General features: G+C 45.8%; 3 protein-coding genes across 3 annotated transcripts; 1 reads left to right on the top strand and 2 right to left on the bottom strand.

Moving 5' to 3' along the window:
- Positions 1-689: 689 nt before the first annotated feature.
- Positions 690-3,782, bottom strand: LOC100839359 (suppressor of disruption of TFIIS). The gene is made up of 7 exons (XM_003560848.4): positions 3,472-3,782; positions 3,203-3,366; positions 3,024-3,061; positions 2,839-2,926; positions 2,523-2,735; positions 2,032-2,097; positions 690-1,187 (listed from the first exon to the last, which is right to left on the bottom strand). Exons 1-7 carry the CDS (start codon positions 3,521-3,523, stop codon positions 987-989), a joined length of 822 nt encoding a protein of 273 aa, XP_003560896.1. The 5' UTR covers positions 3,524-3,782; the 3' UTR covers positions 690-986.
- Positions 3,783-4,715: 933 nt separating this feature from the next.
- Positions 4,716-6,600, top strand: LOC100841185 (pre-mRNA-splicing factor 18). Its single transcript, XM_003560851.4, has 2 exons — positions 4,716-5,666; positions 5,964-6,600. The coding sequence occupies exons 1-2, from the start codon at positions 4,926-4,928 to the stop codon at positions 6,354-6,356; spliced, it is 1,134 nt and encodes a 377-aa protein (XP_003560899.1). The 5' UTR covers positions 4,716-4,925; the 3' UTR covers positions 6,357-6,600.
- A 631-nt stretch (positions 6,601-7,231) lies between these two features.
- Positions 7,232-18,073, bottom strand: LOC100843009 (importin-5). The gene is made up of 19 exons (XM_003560856.4): positions 16,384-18,073; positions 14,491-14,595; positions 14,324-14,389; positions 14,081-14,245; positions 13,819-13,893; positions 13,587-13,735; positions 12,491-12,626; positions 12,310-12,379; positions 12,109-12,236; positions 11,951-12,007; positions 11,155-11,340; positions 10,752-10,844; positions 10,272-10,357; positions 10,114-10,180; positions 9,969-10,035; positions 9,755-9,891; positions 8,803-8,894; positions 8,617-8,683; positions 7,232-7,730 (listed from the first exon to the last, which is right to left on the bottom strand). The coding sequence occupies exons 1-19, from the start codon at positions 17,812-17,814 to the stop codon at positions 7,566-7,568; spliced, it is 3,342 nt and encodes a 1,113-aa protein (XP_003560904.1). The 5' UTR covers positions 17,815-18,073; the 3' UTR covers positions 7,232-7,565.

Here is an 18,073-nt window from a genome sequence, read left to right on the forward strand (position 1 = left end):
TGAAAACGAAAAATGAGGACAGCCCAAGTCGAAAAGAATATAGAGTACCTGAAATCAGGAAATGTAACAAGCCAGCTCCAGTGGTTAATTTAGACGCGGTGCAAAATTTTAGTGGTACATTGGAAAACCGAAGATTTTGAAGGTATTTGAACATTTAGGCAAACTCTAGATGGTATATACTTCGTATGAAACTTCCTCTGTACCTACGCACGGATCGAATTGCTAAATGGCTTTGGCCTTTGGGTCGACTCCATGTCGCTCCAGAATAGAGAGTTGCGTCAACCGTCAATTCACCTACTGTAAGAAAAATGCTCTTCTTCGGCCGCGTATGTTCCGATAGTTAAGAAGAAGGTCATGGTCAGTTAATTTGAGGGAAACTGAGTGGACAAACAAACACCTGTTCCTCGATCGAGTTGGAGAAAACACCCGACACTTTATGAACTTTGCGTGTACAAACTGGCTGATGAGAGTCGTTTTGCATAGTAATGTTGCAAAGGGAATTGCATTGCAAGTAATATAAGAGCAAAGTAATCTTTTTACACAGTTGGTGGAGCTCTACAAAGAATACGATCGTTGTAGTGTAGAGGGAATCGAATTCTTTATCGATAGCATGCGAGTATTTCTGTTTTAGTTATGCGATAAGCACACCTTGATCGAAAGTGTCAAGAAGTGGATTCTACAGTAGTATAGAAGGAACCAGACATGAAAGAAGCTATAATTAAGAGCGGCAAGTACCTGTGACAAATGACTCGTCCTGCACTTAACTGCTTTGCTTTACAACAGAGTGCTGATCAGAATCGAACATGCATGTCTGTCAGCTAGGTACATATACTACACTTATGCACCAAGACACGCACTCATACCAGGAATCAGAATAATTTACATGATTAATCAGAGATGGGGGAGGGCTTTATTAGTGACACATTATTGACATCTTGATAGGATCAGACAGCTTGACGATGGATATCAATCAATCAGGAGAGGAACTAGGCCTGGATTGACGTGGGCTGGATGACGGAGTCCAACTCGGCCCTCATGCTCTTGTTCTTCTCCACGTTATGGTCGGGCTGCAGCTCGCCGTCGACGGCGCCGGCGGCGACGCCCCAGATCTCCGGGATGGCTCGCTGGAGGCTGCCGATGGTCTCCAGGGCGTAGTCTGCCTCCTTGCTCCTCACCCTCTTGCCAACCTGATCAAACAAATAATTAGTCCATGTTAGCTTCAACGTCTCTGACATGCCTAAATAATTAGGCCCTCCGTTCTAAATTACTGTCGTGAACGGAGTGAGTACTAGATTGATAAATTAGACGGGTCCTTTGATGACGATAATCTGTACTACTACTCCTGAATTTTGGACATGTCATCCAGCCACTGGCGTTGAATGTGACTAGCCAACGACTATGAACCGATCGAAAATGGAACATTCTGCTCGTAGATTCTTTTTTTTCTTCCCATCAAGCCGGTCAAGCTGCGCCATACATATCGGGGATACTATCGCAGACCGTCTCGACTCTCATCGACCGGTTATACTCGACAGCCACAGCCCACAAATGCTAAACCACTAATTATACGACTAATCCTGCATGTGCAAAAGGGCAAGCGATTCTACACAATAATGTAGGCGCAAAATGCACTAATGGGGGCTGCACAAAGCGAAGCTCCATCGTCATGACACGGTGCAAGAAACGGAATTATGCCTCTCTAATCAGCGTGCACCCAGCTACCTGACCCGACCTGCCCATCAAAGATCAAACGATGGACAGCAACGTCACTCAAGAATATGACTTGGCGCCACGAGACATTCGGCGTCGTTTTGCTAGGTCTTGCGTGCAAAATGAGACACGTTTTTCCTCCTTTCTCAATCCTCATACGTATGATATCGTGCCGTGTCTAGACTCTAGATTAATTGTTCAGTCGTATGCACCAACTGGTTCACACAAAAATTTCAGATGACGAGAAAAAAAAGGGACAATACACTCGTACTTCAATACTATGAATTAAGGTGAAAGATTGAGCTGAGTTGGATAAATTACCAAGGCGGTGCGGAGGCCAAGAGCTTTCCCCGCGGCGATGTTCCTCTCGCTGTCATCAAGGAAGAGCTGACAGAGCAGGACGAAACCATGCATATTAGTTTTGCGACCAAAAAAGAGCACAAATGAAGCACGCAAAAATGACAGTTTTTATACTGATAAGCTTTGCTTTCATCGAAAGCGGGTGCTGATTAGAACTTGATTAGTTACTAATTAATTTTAAAGTTGGTGGCTTGTATTACACCGGGTGTCACACTCCGTAAATAAAAAAACAAAGATGATCTCTACGTTGATTTCTATAGCAATATCCTCCAACAGAACTGCATCGGCTAGTTTGTGGAACACATTTTTTCTTCTTTTGTGGGGATATATGTTTGTGATTTGTGAAACACATGTCGGAACATCTTGGTATGTACATTGTGAAATTTTCAGAACATAATGATAATGAGCACGGCAGGCCAGTCAGGGATGTGAAAATTTTGGTAAAAACTCACGGTTCGACGTGGATTGGTGCCGGCGACACGCAGACCAACAAGGATGGCGTCGACGGACGGCTTCAAGACCACATCGGTGCGGTCTTGGCCGTCGCCGCCGAAGAGGTGCGGGTTCATGGTCTCGAAGCACACGACGTCGTCGAAGCAGGCCTCGTCCACGCCCAGCCGCTCCAGCGCCCTCTCCATGTGGGCGCGATCCGAGTTGGTGAACAGCTGCAAGTTAAAAGACCACACACGCGTAAGTTCGAGCGTTTGCAAGACGGGGAATTTTAGGAGAACCGAGTTTTGTTTTGAGAGAGGGAAATGTGGCGCTTACGATCTTGCGCTGGGGGATGCTCTGCAGAAGCAGCGCGAGGCGCGGGTCCGCGGCGATCCTGTCGTAGGGCAGCCTCCCGTGCACGTAGCTGCACGAACATGATCATAGCAAATCAGATTAAGCTCGGTTTACTTCCATTCAGCCGCGAGAACAAGAAATTGAAGGGATGGGTGTTGCGTGCTGACCTGTGGTACTCGTCCGGGTGCACGTCGTAGCCGAGCGCCTGCAAGAAAAATATCCACATGAGAGGCGGAGGGGAAAAGGGGAAAAGGCGGGCGACGTACGTGAGGAAGGAAAGAAAAGACTTTCCAAGGAGAGGTAAAGGCAAAGTTGGAGTGCGGCGTGGAATTTTAATGAAACGTACGATGAGGCCGGCGAGGGTGCTGCCGTGCGTGCGGAAGAGCTCGACGCGGAGGGCGGCGGCCGTGTCGGCGGCGAGGCCGTAGCGGGCCATGAGGAACTCGTCGATGTTGCGCTTCAGGGCCGGCCCAATGCCGGTGCCGCCCGGGTACAGCGTGTCGTCCAGGTCTTCAGTACGCACGCAACGCAAGGATTAATCACATGGTTTTGATCATTGGCGGGGAACTGATTACACGAAGAAGCCTGGATTGATTGATGACTACAGTAGCTTACCTATTAGGAGGCAGTCGAAGGGGTAGTTGACGGGAGACTTCTGGAAATCCATGGCGGGGGAAAGCTGCTGCTGCCAAGAAGGGGAGACGATCGGCGACGGAGGAGCAAAGGAGCACTTCAGAGTTTGGGCGCACAGAGAGTTGTTCTGAGGAGTACTCTGTTCTGAGCCAGGCAGAGCGAGAGCGAACGAGGGAAAAAGGGGGGCAGAGTCCGGGCGTTTAAATAGATCGCCGCGGAGGCGTGGGAGTGGATCACGAGGAATATGTTTCGGGGTGTGAGGTGGTGTTTGGTTCGATCGACTCGGTTTCGGGTTCCCCCTTCCCCCTTTGTTTGGGCTTTTTAGCGGCTCGTGTTCCTCGCGGTGCTTCGGATTTTAGGTGGACGCGGCGCGGAGCTCCCATGCGGTGCGAATCGGTTTTGGCGGAACCGCTGAAGCAGGCTAGCTGGCTAGCTTGCGTGCGTGTCTAGCGGTTGACGGACGCCGCGACCCGAAGCAGCAGGCAATTCGACACGCCAAAGTCTGGAGACGGAGTAGGTGGCATGCCGTGATATAAACTTGGTTGAGTCTGGTGAGCCATTGTCACTCGGAAAAACAAAATATTTTCCTCCGGCCCAACACTTTTGCGGTGGAGATCCTACTTTTTAATTCGCTGTAAAAGCCTTGGACTATCTTGAAAACAAGGCCATAGGACCCAGATTTTTCTATCATTTCCTCGTCGCCACAGAATCATAACCATGCGATATTTTCTTTTCTTATTTTTATTTTTGATACAATATGATATTTCTTTTTCCCTTTAGCGGACTAGACCCAGGGCTCATTCGGTTATTTAGAAAAAAAAATTACATGATTTTAACCCTCAGGAACTTTTCCTGTGTGTATCGTTCTTTTTGCAAGAATTAAGATCATAGACTCCTAAGGATTGATCCCAAATTGACCTAATTTCAAAACATTGTATAAATTAGGTGAGATATTATGAGATTGAGATAATTTTTTCTATCGCTAAGATTTTAAAATCGTGTAAACCGAGTAAACTCCTGAACTTTTCCTTCATGTGGTAACCTCAGGACAGGAGACCCGCTTCGAGGTTACAATGAAACTGGGCCGTGAGACCTCCCCTCTTAAAACAGGATGCACAGGTGGGCCCAAAAAATCAGCCCAGTTCATTCTTGCCACTCGATCTAGCAGGCCGAAATTTGCGGCGTGCTTCCGCATCCGAGTTCAGACTTCAGAGGCTCGAGAAGGTTCGCGCGAGTTCTCTCCTCCTCCCTTTCCTCCTTGGCCACCACCATCATCGACTCGGACGCGAAATCACGAACCTTCCAGAGCCCGCAGCTTCCGCTTCCTGAAAATTCAAAAGCCAAACCACCCTCCTACCAAGCGCCGCCTCCGCAACCTTCTCCACAGAATCTTCGGCTACACGCTGCCTCCGTCTCCGCCTAGTCTCCGCCGAGCCATGGACGTCCTGAAGCGCGAGCTGCAGCGCAAGCGCCAGCAACTCGACGCCGACTTCGGCGGCCGCAAGGTCCTCCGCCGCGCCGAGATCGAGGCGCGCAAGGTCCAGCGCCTCCGCGCCGCCGAGCGCCAACTTCTCCTCCAGAAGCAACAGCAGCAGCAGCAGCTCCGATCCCACACTTCTACCGTCTCGCTCGCCGCATCTTCCTCCCGATTACCAGCATCCGCGGTCGGCGAAGAACCGAAGGCCGACCGCCCGGGTGGTTCCGAGGAGTCGCTCCCGAGGGAGGAGGTCATCCGGCGCCTGCGTGTGCTGCGCCAGCCGGCCACGCTCTTCGGCGAGGACGACGCCTCGCGCCTCCGCCGCCTGCACGCGGTGCTCGAGGACCCCGACGCGATCGCGGATGTCGACGCCGTTGAGATCGGGGAGGGGCAGACCAACGACTTCCTCCGCGACATCCAGGCCTTGCGGGCCAAGGCGGCGGCGGCGGACGCGAAGCCCAAGGCCGGCGCAGCTGAGACGAGCGACGGCAGGAACGAAGAGAGGGAGCTGCCGTTCGAGGAGCTATGCGACGAGGACAAGATCGCGGCCTTCTTCAAGAGGCTATTGCGCGAGTGGAGCCAGGAGTTGGACGAGATGCCTGAGGCGGAGAGGCGGACAGCCAAGGGCAAGGCCGTCGTGGCCACCTGCAAGCAGTGCGCGCGCTACCTTGAGCCGCTCTTCAAGCAGTGCAAGAAGAAGGTATGCAACATTGGCCACACTTGCTTCTTCCTTGGCATGTGTAAATGTATCCCACGTTTATTGGTTGTCTTAATCCATGGAACCTCTCCCAAATGATTCGGCAAACCGATGCGGGATGAGTCGATGATCAGGTTGCAACCTTTGCTTTTATTAGGAATCTTGGTAGTTCAGTTACAGTTATCGCTTTGTATAGCGGTATTGGTTGTCGGGCTATCTGCCTCACTCAAATGATTCTGCAACACTTGTTCAACGAGGATCCCGTTTGCTGATTCAACATTTTGATGGATACAATTGCAGGCTCTCCCCGATGATGTTCAGCGTGCATTGCTGGATATGGTCAAGTGCTGCATGCGCCGAGATTACTTGGCTGCCATGGACAACTACATCAAGCTCGCGATCGGCAACTCGCCGTGGCCGATTGGTGTGACGATGGTTGGCATCCACGAGCGCTCCGCCCGCGAGAAGATCCACACCAACAGCGTGGCTCACATCATGAACGACGAGACGACCAGGAAGTACCTGCAGTCTGTGAAGAGGCTCATGACCTTCTGCCAGCGGAAGTACCCGACGGATCCGTCGAAGTCGGTTGAATTCAACAGCTTGGCGAACGGGAGCGACCTGCAGGCTCTCCTGGCAGAGAAGAATGCGAAGAACTCGGAAGAAACGCTTCGGTTAGTGGCTGCGTCGTGAGTCGTGACGAAGAATTGCCAGACTATGCTGGGAATTTCGGCGATGAGCCCGATTGTTGACTAGTGCATGCCAGGGGCCCAAGTGTGCAATTGAGAAAATGCTGAACAAATTGTTCGATGTTTTGCTTTTCTAATTTTGACACTGAATTTGCTCTCATGGTTTTTAATGGACTTCTTTGCTCTCTTGTTGGCTACCGGCATATCTGCGAACAGTAATGAAGATCTGACGATTAAAGGCGTGATCCTGGACCAGTTGCCATTGTTTAGTTTTTTTTAACTTTCATTGTTTGGTTGTTTACTTGACTGCGGAAGCGATAAAAAGTTACTCCATCCGAGACACTGATTATTATGGACCGTGTGATGATCAGGAGCCAGGACAAGACTTGGCTACATGCGTCTCTGCGAACGGTAATGAAGGTCTGACGATTAAAGGCGTGATTCTTTTCCAGTTTCCATTGTTTAGTTGTTTACTTGAATGCGGAAGCGATAAAAAGTTACCAGGGGCTTGTGATGACCAGGACAAGACTTGATTGTGCGTTGGTTCTTTCTTAAAGGAAAACACAGGTCTTTTATAAGGAACAGCTACGTGGTGACACACTTCCTCGTCCAAATGACAATTGAGTCAACTAGAGCAAAGCTCCAGGTTCTTAAATGCTAAGAAAATCTCCACTGCCTTTGCCCGCCACTGTTGAACTGCCAAGAGAGAAAAGGAAATAAAGAGAGGCAGCAAGAGGCTCAATAAAGCACAAAAATGTAACCAGTTCGAAGAGTGAAACACGCTGGTTTAAGGTCTTAATTGAAATCGTTAAGTGCAACATTCCAGGAGAATCCAGAATAGGCAGCCCAGAAGCAAAACCAAAAAGGTGGACACAGAAGTTCAAACAAAAAGTATGGTATATCAACCATCAACGATCAAAATTGTGGCTGTTAATTTACAACTCTTTCCAATCGAACTAACATCACCTAGCAAATAAGACATGCAACTTTACAACTTCACTGTGGTAATGTGGAGATAGTGCAGCCTAATACACATCATTTTGCAATAATATACACACCTGATGCAAACCTTGCCCTCGGTACAAAAGCTCAGGGCATTTGTATGCTGCACAAACTCCAGGAACCCAAGCACAAAATTACATGAATAAAACACGAGAAAAAAAAGTAAGCTGTGAAGGCATATGTTTAACGAGATTGAGGTTATTCTGATCAGCTATGATGTTAATACAGATTGTAGCGCAAGCTGTTGCTGTGGCTGAAGAGAAGACCATGTCGAGGCCAGTACTGAGGGAGGCAAAGTGGTTTGAAGCTGTCTTAGCAGATTAATTATCCTGCTAGCAGTTTGTTCTGTTGCCAGATCCTTACCCGCACATAATATCTACATTCAGTACAAAAAGATATGGTGTTAGAGGGCTAAAAGGTGCTGTTAAACGGTCTGAAAGCCAGTATTGCCCATATGGCACTTTGACTGTTTTTTTTTAAGATAAGATTCCATGTTATATTCACAATTCATGTGAAATTGAAATGTTGTGCCAAATTGACTTCATTATTTCACTGATAAAATAGACAGAAAACACAAAATTGTCTCGAGGAATGAAGGAATGCTTTGGCAGGAGTGGTGATATTCAATCAACAAAGGACAGTCTAATTGGAACTATGAGATATGTAGTACTGAATGGTAAAATAGGATAACCAAAAAGGAAGAGATAATTTTTGGGTTTTCGTGCCAACATTATATACAGGGTGACAGAAGACTCAGCAGTTGAGATGAGTGACAAATGGTTGCCGAAGCACATGCTACTGATGATAGTATTGTGCCCCTAAATTAGCATACACAACAGTCTAGTTCTTGTCGATACTCACTCGCACATCTAGAGTCAGACCAATGGTGGGCTTCAGCGACCCTGTTTCAGGGTTCAACCTAGAGGTTGAGTCGTTAACCAGAGAGCCAGTAGTTGGTACCTATGCTTGTCAATACTCCAAGATGCACGTGTATGTCTATTAAGATTTCAACACACGCACAGATATGCAATTTCGATAGATGCACTTCTCAATAATAGCTCTGTATCATTTAGTTCATTTTCAATTGATGTCCCTACTTTAGATTGTGGAAAGTAAAGATGTTAGATTGAATACTGTTCAAATATAGGTAGAAATCCTATATGGCCCAAGAAGTGTAGGTATTTTCATCTTTACCGGCAACTCAAAACAAAAGGGTGAGTTACAATGAGAATCAAGGGATGGAATAAAAACTAAGTGATTACCTCTGCAAAAATAGATACAATCTTTGGTAGATATTGGTTGTTATGACCCAAAAGGTCCCTATCAGACCTGTTGAAGAAAGAGAGAAAACATAAGCGTGCTACTAAGGAAATATGGGTTCGCTATCCTATGCCACAACTCAGCAGAACTACACAATTCCATGGAAATAATTTCTGACTGTTGCTTACTTCTCAAGCATTGCACACATCTGTTCATGGACAATCTTGGCCTCAATTAAGTCATTTTTTAATGGCAGACAAGTTAACCAAGCAGGAATGACCTGTTAACATTGAAAAAGTGTTGTGTGTCAGAAGCACTGCATGGTTAAGGAATTAATAAAGTAACAAAGTAACTATTAACAGCCTAACAGGTGATGCCCAATTATTTGACTTTTTGGTCAAGGACACAGAGAGGTGGATTCAATCCCTACAAGATTCAGTAAAGCTGACACGAGAAAACAAGAACTATAACAATCACTGGAAGATCTGCTCTGTTTTTTTTCAAATACATAACAATATCTTAGAATTGTTGGGTTCAGATGTAACAATATCTTAATAACAAAATCCCCTGATTGCAAGAGAGAGCATTATTACATAATTAAATCTTTAGATTACAACAAAAAAGTAGAATTGTAGGGACTAGGGAGTGTGTTCGCCTTTGAGAGCTGGAAATTTTCATACTAATTCAAAGAAAAGGGGTATATGCAACCTGTCTGCCAGTGGTAAACCTAAATTTTACCAGTGTACATTACTGGTTGAATATTATGAGTCCAAAAGGATTACAAGTTTAACTTTAGGTATGATTGCACAAACTCTAGTTTCACCTTCTAATTTGTCACATATTGTTAGTGCGGAACTATTTAGACCACCAAGCAGGTGCAATGTTATCTGCTTTGTGTTACAAGCATGGCTTTCTTACAGAAAAATTGAACATGGTACCAATGAGACAGTATCACTGAATGAACATGAGACAAGGATATCCGTTCCCAAGCCCTTCTTGGATTTTCAAGGAAACAGACGCAGGAGTCAAGGAAAATACTTCCTATAGTTAACAACTGCATATTCCGAGCATGACTGCCCAGCTATGTCCAATGCACTTCTCTAGAGTAAGAAAAGAGAGGCATATATTGACTCACAATACCTGAGATGCATCAATGCTATCACGATGAAACTGACATATTTTTCCAAGGGCAGAAACAGAATTGTCATATGCCATTGCATTATCCAAATCCAATGCATTAGGATGTTTGATTACATTGTATAATCTGGACAGTGCCTCTGTAGAAAAGAGTAATCAATGCCGATGATAAATACAACAATAAAATAGTCTGATTCACGATAAATATAACACATACCCCCAGTGTGAGGCCTAAATGCGGAACCACCAAACTCAGCACAAATGCCAATGCCATAAACTGCAGCCTGAAAACAGCAGGTTAAAAATGAACACACACTTTTAAAAGGAACTTTCTTGAGCAATCAAATATTACACTATCAGACCTGTCTAACATCTGGGTTTTCACTTGTGCAGGCTTCTAACAGAGAAGGAAGATATGTGTCATAGTACCTGAGAATCAGATAGCACAAAAACTTCGTTTCATGGAAAAGGGTTAAAAATAGTTTCTTCTTGAAGGCTAGGAGGATCACGAAACTATTACCTAACCGCTGCTTCTCGACAGTGTTCTGCAACATCATCAAAAATGCATATGATAACCCTTCTTTCTTCTGATGACTTATGCTTCACCTAATAATTGAACAAATGTAATAGTTAATAACTCCTGATGTTTATCTAAATAATGCTTTGTGGCACGAGACTGCACTTTGTGCACTGAGATGTTCAGTGATTTTAACCGGTCATCCGATCGAAAAAATAAACCAAAACAGGAGATACATTCCAATAAAAGCTTCTTTGGAAACAACTATAGAAAGGATAGCATATTAGAAGCCTCAAACAGCTATGAAGTTGTGTGATTGTGTCTAAGGACATACTATCTGAAAATGACCCAGGAGGCAAAGGAGCATGGTTTAAGATTTGGCATTAGCAAGTAAAAACAACTTTTATGTGAATTTCAGTTTTCTGAGCTACTCCTGCACAAATAAAACATAGCCTCCAAATCAATTGTTCAGATTTCACTTACCAACATAGGTGTCAAATAGGCGGAGAGTTCATCAAAGAATGGAAGGAAATAAGTCTTGAAGGTTTTGACCAGAGTACCCAAACAATCACCAACCTGCAAATTAAGGGCAAACTTTCTAAACTACATGTAATGAAGCTCAACAATTACGACTAGCAGCTGTTTTCCTGAGCAAAAGCTGGAAGTAAACTACACAAAAGAAAAACATGCAGACACATTTTTTATTTTAATTACAAGAACAAGGTAGTTAAATCAGACATCTACATAAATCTTTTCATTTCACTATACACACTTCCATTTGTCTATATGTATCAGAAATATAAAGTACTCCCTTCAATCCATAATAAGTGTCGCTGATTTAGTACAAAGTTGTACAGTCTACTAGTCTAGTATTTCATTAGCTTACTTGATCAAAGATTTCATCCTCTTGTTCATTTTCCTCCCTTAGTAGCTCATCCTCTTCTGAATCAAAGTCTTCAGCTTTTGCCCTCTCTGTTCGTTCACTCCTCCTATTAGTGCTTGCTGTTATTACTTCTTTGACTCCACCTACTATATATCGAACTTGGCCTTCATCAAGAAGTGTTCCTGATATCTGAATAAAGACAATGGATTACAGATTATAAACATTAGAGTGGTTTCAACAGAGTGCATGGAAATACAGGAAAGACCTGAAAAGGGTAAGATGATTGTGAGTTGATGAAATGTACTAGCAGCTAAGCCTATGAGATTTTATTAATAATAATATGGAAGTATGGTAGAGAGTACTTTCACTAAAGGCCCTGGATATTATTATTTTTTGCAGAGAGGCAATAAGCAAAGCTTTAGGTACATAAGAATGTTTTATTTTATACTCCCTCCGATCCTACAGAGTAGATGATACTTGAAAATCACTCAAACCCATGTACTGATTCCAACCATGTATAGAACAGTTCAGAACAATACCAATCCATCCAGTCCATCTAGGTCCGTGTGCTAGCACACTAGTGCAAAGTTCACACCACACAGTTGTAAATTTTAATCTAACAAGGTCAGTTCATTTATAAACCATATAGGTTGAATAATCATGACAAAAACATGTGAAAACAAGCCAGAGCTGTGCACAAAATTAACACAGCAAGGCTTTTGTAGAAAGCAAAGCTTTTTTTAAGTGCAGCATCAAAAAAAAAACTGTTACCAAAGTACAATAACACAATATACAATACCTGTATCGACTCATTCAGTGACTCCAGCATGCTAGTGAGAATTTGCGTCTCAGGTTCCTGCGGGGTTCCAATAACACACTTAAACCAAAGAACAACAATAACTGACAGAACAGGTACTTAGCAAAAACAAGAAATATCAATTAGCATGCTGCACTTACTTTATGTATAGCCTCCACAAGAGCTGGAACTATGTAATCAGATAGTTGCTTAAGATAAGAACTATCCCGGCCTTGGGCTTGGCCCTTTTCTACTGCCAACTTTGCTGAACGTAGAATCTCAGGCATCGCTGGGAGATTGCATCAATTTAGAACCCGAGAAAATGCAAATCACGATATAGCATGAAATAAATGGTCACTAACCTGAAACAGCTGCCTTCCTAACTTCATCATGGAAATAGAATTTGAGGAGAGGTACCAGTGTAGTTGCAACCTATACAAAACAATGACCAGATTCAGCTGCAACTCTTCATGCACACATACAACGAGAGACTGGGGCAGACACCAGACAGCAAGGATGGATTTCAAAAAATTATAACATCACCTGATCAATCCATGGGAAAAAACCTTCCTTGAGTTCATCAGCATAGCAACACAGCATACTACATGCTGTTGCTTTCTCCTCCAGAAGACTGGTCCGGATGCCAATTCTTTTATCCCCCAGGGTAATAGTCTCGACACTGCATGATATCGTACAAGCAGTAAGCTTCTATTTTTTTACAGTATACTGGTGGTAGCAGAAACCTCCCACTGTAATAATTTCCATGCTGCTTCGGTACAAGTTGGCTGAACTGAATGCAACACATGTTGATGCTTAGTTTGTTCTGAATGGATCTGACTAACACATGCAAACTCAAAACACCAATCCAAAGTATCACAAACACCATCATGTCTAAGCATGCAGGAAGCTACTAAAAACATGCGTGCATGTTCAGATTAGCCATTTCCAACATGTGATCATAACTAAAAGATGAAAAATCAATACCAGAAAGTAGGGATGCAAGGGGCCAGGTCAACCCATGAGCCTGCTGAACCACCCCTGATATAGTGGCACAACTGGTATACTAGGCCGACCCATATAATATGAAGGTTGAATGGACTTAACATCTAACGTCCCTTCTCAGGAGAAAAGCAAAGGCATCAAGCGACCTGAACATCTGCAGTGACCGTCCCATCCCTTCCTCTTCATGGCCCACAGGCGGCACAACCACGCAGCAAGTGGGGTTTGGTGCCTTCCATGTCCTCCTCTACCAAATCCTAGTGCCCTCCACTTCTGCTACAGTGACACTACTTATTCCTCCAGTCGTTAACGTCTGGGCCTCTGCAAGACAGCACCCTCCACCGGTCTGTGCAAGTGTGGTTGACGTGTTTGTGCTGTGTTTCCCAGAGCTGTAAACTCACAGATTGACATGTTACAGTTGTGTCTGCGGCCACATAGGTTTGATCACCCTAGGAATCAATAGTTCAACGCATTATCCTGTTTAACAGGTTTGGGCCAAACCATGACCCTGAATATTTTTTAAAAGGCCATGTGCAACAGCAAAAGGGCCGAACCACCCTACCCACCTGCACCCCTACCGGAAAAAAAAGATATGATAATGCCAATGTACTAAAACATGGAGGGAAGTCCTAAAACATACCCCTCGTCATCAGATTCACCATCCTCGCCTTCAGCAGAAGTGATGCTCACATCTGGTTTAAGCTGAGCAGACTGTAGCAGAGGGGGCATAACGACACTCATGTACGGTAGGAACTCCTGACCAAGGCATTTACAAAGTCTTGCCCATGCCTACAAATACAATATGATTAAATAAAAGTGAAGCATACTAGTGATAACATACAGTGCCAATAGAGTTCCAACTCCCGACATACTTGTAGCATGTAACTTGTTATAGGGTCATCAGACTCCATCTGAGATCCTTGAAGTGTCATCAAAACTTCCATCACCTAGCAAGCAAAATGTATTCCTATTCAGAATCCCAACCAATGAATTTTGCAGACAATGTTCAAATGAACCCATCAGTAATGGAATCAGAGCAGATTGCAGATGACATCTCCACAATTTGACTTGATATTATGAAAAGTTTTTACAACATGAAATAGCTATGGATCAGAGCAACCAGAAAACCATTACCTGCTTAGCATCATCCCTAAATTTTTGTTTACCAACAGCCATACCAACTAAACTAATGCATTCCATGGATTTGGCACGCAACATTCTGTTTGATTTATCAGTTGCATTCATGAGTATAGCCTTGAGGTATGGCATGACTCCATCATAATATTTTTGAAAGTGTTCCTGAATCAATAAAGTTGGAGAGAATTAGCAAAGCAATTATATTGACCAGAGAATGTTCAGTGGTATTTTCTCTTGTACCTGAGAAGAATCTGCGGCTGATGCTAAAGCAGTTAAAGCACCTTCTTGCACCATCTGGCTCTTAGACTATAAGGAAAACAAAAATATTTTCCAATACATGGATCAAATTACCAAGTTATGCCATGTACTGTAGACACTGAAGGCTCAGGATTGGAAGCAAATTTTACCTGAAGCAACACTAGAAGTTTCCCGACTATCACGTCCAAGTATGGTGTTAAAATTTCAGGTCTGCAATTTTCGCTGAAGTTTAAAATTGCAGAGGCTGCATGTGCCTGAACTCATCAGGGATACAAAATATAAGGCAAAGGTTAGAGCATGCGTTTTTTTATCACTAGATGGAGGAAACACTCATGACAAGTCAATCACAACTATATATCCAAGAACGTGCAAGTGGCATTTTACGGTTACTATAAAAAACGAACAGTAGATATTTTGTGAGATACTGACATGGTCCAGAATATCTGGTGCAGGTATACGGTCCTAAGACCAATGCAGAAAACAGTCTGGGATGGTCTGTAGGCGATCTACCATCGGTGTACAACGATGTGGCACTATCATAAACAGTTTTGCCACTACGTACAATGGCGTGGCAACAAGCCAATGTCGCACTAATCCCCTTTCTTCCATCTCTCTTCTTCACGTTCCGCTTTCTTCGCTCATATCCTCCACCCAAACCACCTTCTGTCCCGGCATGACCTCTAAGGTCTCTGCACGATGGGGTCCAAAGGCCAGAGAGGACTACCCCAATCCCCAACCCCCACACACGCACCCTTCTATGACTAGGAAAAGCAGGCAGTCTGAAGGGGTGAGGGCAACCTCAGGTGAAACTTAGAGGTGAAGTTGACAAGATCCTCAAATGTAATAGAACATGGAAAATGGCTGCCTGGCTCGTGGGTACGAGTTGAAGTTGACTATGGATAGGAAACTAAATTGCTAACCAGTTGGAATTACTAGTCAGGCACGTATATACCCTTGTAGAAGAAGGAGCAGCAGACTAAGGCATATGGTCCACGCCGACGCAGCACCACACCTCTCCACCACTATGCCGACAGTTGCTTCATCACAGGCAAGACCTCGAAATCCAGATCCATCATCATGACCCTCCATCCCCGCAGAACCACATCCCACTGATATTATCTTGGTCAGCTGTAATCACCAACTGATGCAACTGCATTTTTTTTTTGTTGATTCGCTGTCTGCTGCAGATACAAAGTTATTTCATAAAAGAAGCTAGAACATGTCTTTTCCCGAAGGCGGTATATTGATTCAGTAATTTGTTACTCTTTTAGTTCTTAAGCACCATTATCTACTGGAACCAGGATAGTTCAAAACCTCTGGCAGAATGACGAAAAGATAGCCAAAAAGAGCCCTTGCAGTCAAATGGTAGCATTTGTATCGATCAGCTACGTGTAACTAATTCACGTCAACCCTTCATGTTGAACTTCAGGTTCCAACGTTCTGATTATTAATCCCACCGGATCACCAAAAGAATCTGCCTACCAATGATGATCAGGAATGTAAACATCATACAAGTTGGTTTCCAACATAAGCATTCCCTAAAGTTTAATACTAAAACTACAAAAGCTAGTTTAGAGCCCTAGGTGGCTGGACCCTACTTTGTGATATAAATTTTTATTTCACTCAAGTTTTCCAAAAAAATCTACTCTCTCCGATCCATAAAAAGTGTCGTCCACTTAGTACAAAATGGGCGACACTTTTTATGGATCAGAGGGAGTAGCCATTTCTTGCATAAATGCCGATCTTTTGAATGTCGGCTCCCCCTGGTCTCCACTTTCAAATTCATTTGTATAACTAGATACATATATGGACATTAGAATTCACAAATGCTCCTGGAATTTATTTAGCTTGACTTTAAAAACAGTTACTGTATCAAAAATAATAGCATTAGAACCTGAAAATATTATTGTGCTATCATCATTTTTTAAGAGCAATTTTTAATCTTGTGGATTATCTAAGCAACTCACACCTTCTATATATGATATGATCATAAAACAAATAAGCGACGAGGAATATAAAGCAAATGGTCAGCAATCACTTGCCTGTACGCGTGGGTTCTCTGAATCATCCATGGCTGAAGCCAATGCAGGTAGTACGACATGGTGCAACTGGTTTTGCAACTCAGGTCCCAGGTCCGTCGAAAGCTGCCCTATTGCATTGATTGCTGCCCACCTCACCCGAGGATGAGGATCCTGGAAGGAATTCAACACCATCCCAACTACCTGATCCAGATTCTTAATCATCACCTTAGCACAGCCCTCTGCAATCTGCGCTATTGTCACCAGTGCTGCGTGCCGTCTCTTCCACTCTTCGGCACCCAAATACGACGGGAGCGACTCTGCAGCCACAGGCAAAATCGTATTTCCGCCAACAGCAATTGCAAGCCGGTCAAGACACTCCTGTGCAAAAACAAAGCTTCCTGTTTCCCCAGCATCCTCCTCCTCTGTCACTGCAGCATACCATGCCGGTTCATCCTGGACATCAAGCAGCATCGTCATGACCACCGCAAAGAGCCTGCCCACATAGCGCGGCAGCCTCCTCATCATCCCAGGTGCACGCTCTCGTGCTTCGGCGAGCGTAACAACAAACTCAACAGCAAGGTGGCGTGTGCCATCCTCCAAACCAGGCGCCTCAGCGATCTGCAGCATGGAGGCGACCACATCGGGCAGCTGTCGACGGAGGAATCGTGGCTCCGCACCCGCGAGCTCAATCATCATCTCCAGTGCCTCCTGCGCGGAGCCCTCGTTCCCACAGTTGAGCGACTCGGCTAGGGCGCGCATCATTGCAGGGAGCAGGTCCTGGAACTGGTCGCGGTTTGCGGCAGAGGAGAGGGATTGGATGACGCTGATGGCGGCGTTGAGCCCAGCGACGCGGACATCAGTGGACGAAGGGTGCGAGAGCGCGGAGAGAAGGAGCGCGTGGAGGTTGGGAAAGCCGGCGGCTAGGTGGGTAGCCAACCGGGCTAAGGTGTTGAGCGCTGACTCCTGAAGTGCCGGAGGCGAGGACGGGGAGGCGATGGCTTTGTAAAGAAAGGTGAGGAGATCGGGCCACGAGTTGGACGGCAGCAGGAAGGTGGCGAGCTCGGCGACGGCGTCGGAGAGCTTCTTCGAGATGGACTTGGAGAGCTCGGGGGCGGAGGAGGCGGAGAGGAGGAGCGCGCGGAGCGAGGACTGCGTGGCGGGGGTGAGCGCGGGGTAGACGAAGGCCTGGGAGCCCGGGGAGATGAGGCGGCGCAGGAGCACGGCGGCCATGGGCGCGGATTGGTGCGACGGGGAGAGCAGCACGTGGGCTAGGCGGAGCGCGAGCGCGTCCGGGTGGGAGGCGCGGAGCGAGTGGAACAGCCGCTCCGCCCGCGACCGCGCCTCGTTGGCCGGGGACATGAGGTCCTCCAGCAGCGCCGTCAGCGCCGCCGGGTCCGCGCCCAGCACCGCCGCCGCATCAGCCTCCGCCTGCGCCTGCCCTTGCGGATCCATCGGTCCTGCACCCGCACGGCACGAATGCGGCGCCGGCGCGGTGGGGATGGAAGACGGGGGGTAAAGCAAAGCTGCCACAGGCGACGGAATTCGGGCGGCTGCGCGGGATATTTTTGGACTTTTTGGTGGGCGTCAGTGAGGAGATGTTTTGGGGCAAACAGCAACAACAATAGCGGCGAGGAGAGGCGAAGGCAAGACGAGGGCAGGCGGAGAGCGGAGAGCGGAGAGAGAAGGGCGTAGGAGTACTGCGGTGTTCGGT

The sequence above is a fragment of the Brachypodium distachyon genome, chromosome 1 (assembly GCF_000005505.3).
Source record: "Brachypodium distachyon strain Bd21 chromosome 1, Brachypodium_distachyon_v3.0, whole genome shotgun sequence".
Taxonomy (NCBI): Eukaryota; Viridiplantae; Streptophyta; class Magnoliopsida; order Poales; family Poaceae; genus Brachypodium; species Brachypodium distachyon.

What these genes read in the sequence shown, in the direction of transcription:
- LOC100839359 (XM_003560848.4), bottom strand. Translation starts at nt 3,523, where the DNA reads ATGGATTTCCAGAAGTCTCCCGTCAACTACCCCTTCGACTGCCTCCTA. An exon ending in CACCCGGACGAGTACCACAG is followed by an intron (nt 2,927 to 3,023) that starts GTCAGCACGCAA and finishes ATGTTCGTGCAG; the next exon opens with CTACGTGCACGGGAGGCTGC. An exon ending in GCATCCCCCAGCGCAAGATC is followed by an intron (nt 2,736 to 2,838) that starts GTAAGCGCCACA and finishes TTTAACTTGCAG; the next exon opens with CTGTTCACCAACTCGGATCG.
- LOC100841185 (XM_003560851.4), top strand. Translation starts at nt 4,926, where the DNA reads ATGGACGTCCTGAAGCGCGAGCTGCAGCGCAAGCGCCAGCAACTCGAC. An exon ending in TCAAGCAGTGCAAGAAGAAG is followed by an intron (nt 5,667 to 5,963) that starts GTATGCAACATT and finishes ATACAATTGCAG; the next exon opens with GCTCTCCCCGATGATGTTCA.
- LOC100843009 (XM_003560856.4), bottom strand. Translation starts at nt 17,814, where the DNA reads ATGGATCCGCAAGGGCAGGCGCAGGCGGAGGCTGATGCGGCGGCGGTG. An exon ending in TAACAAGTTACATGCTACAA is followed by an intron (nt 13,736 to 13,818) that starts GTATGTCGGGAG and finishes TTGTATTTGTAG; the next exon opens with GCATGGGCAAGACTTTGTAA. An exon ending in CACTGAATGAGTCGATACAG is followed by an intron (nt 11,341 to 11,950) that starts GTATTGTATATT and finishes GTCTTTATTCAG; the next exon opens with ATATCAGGAACACTTCTTGA.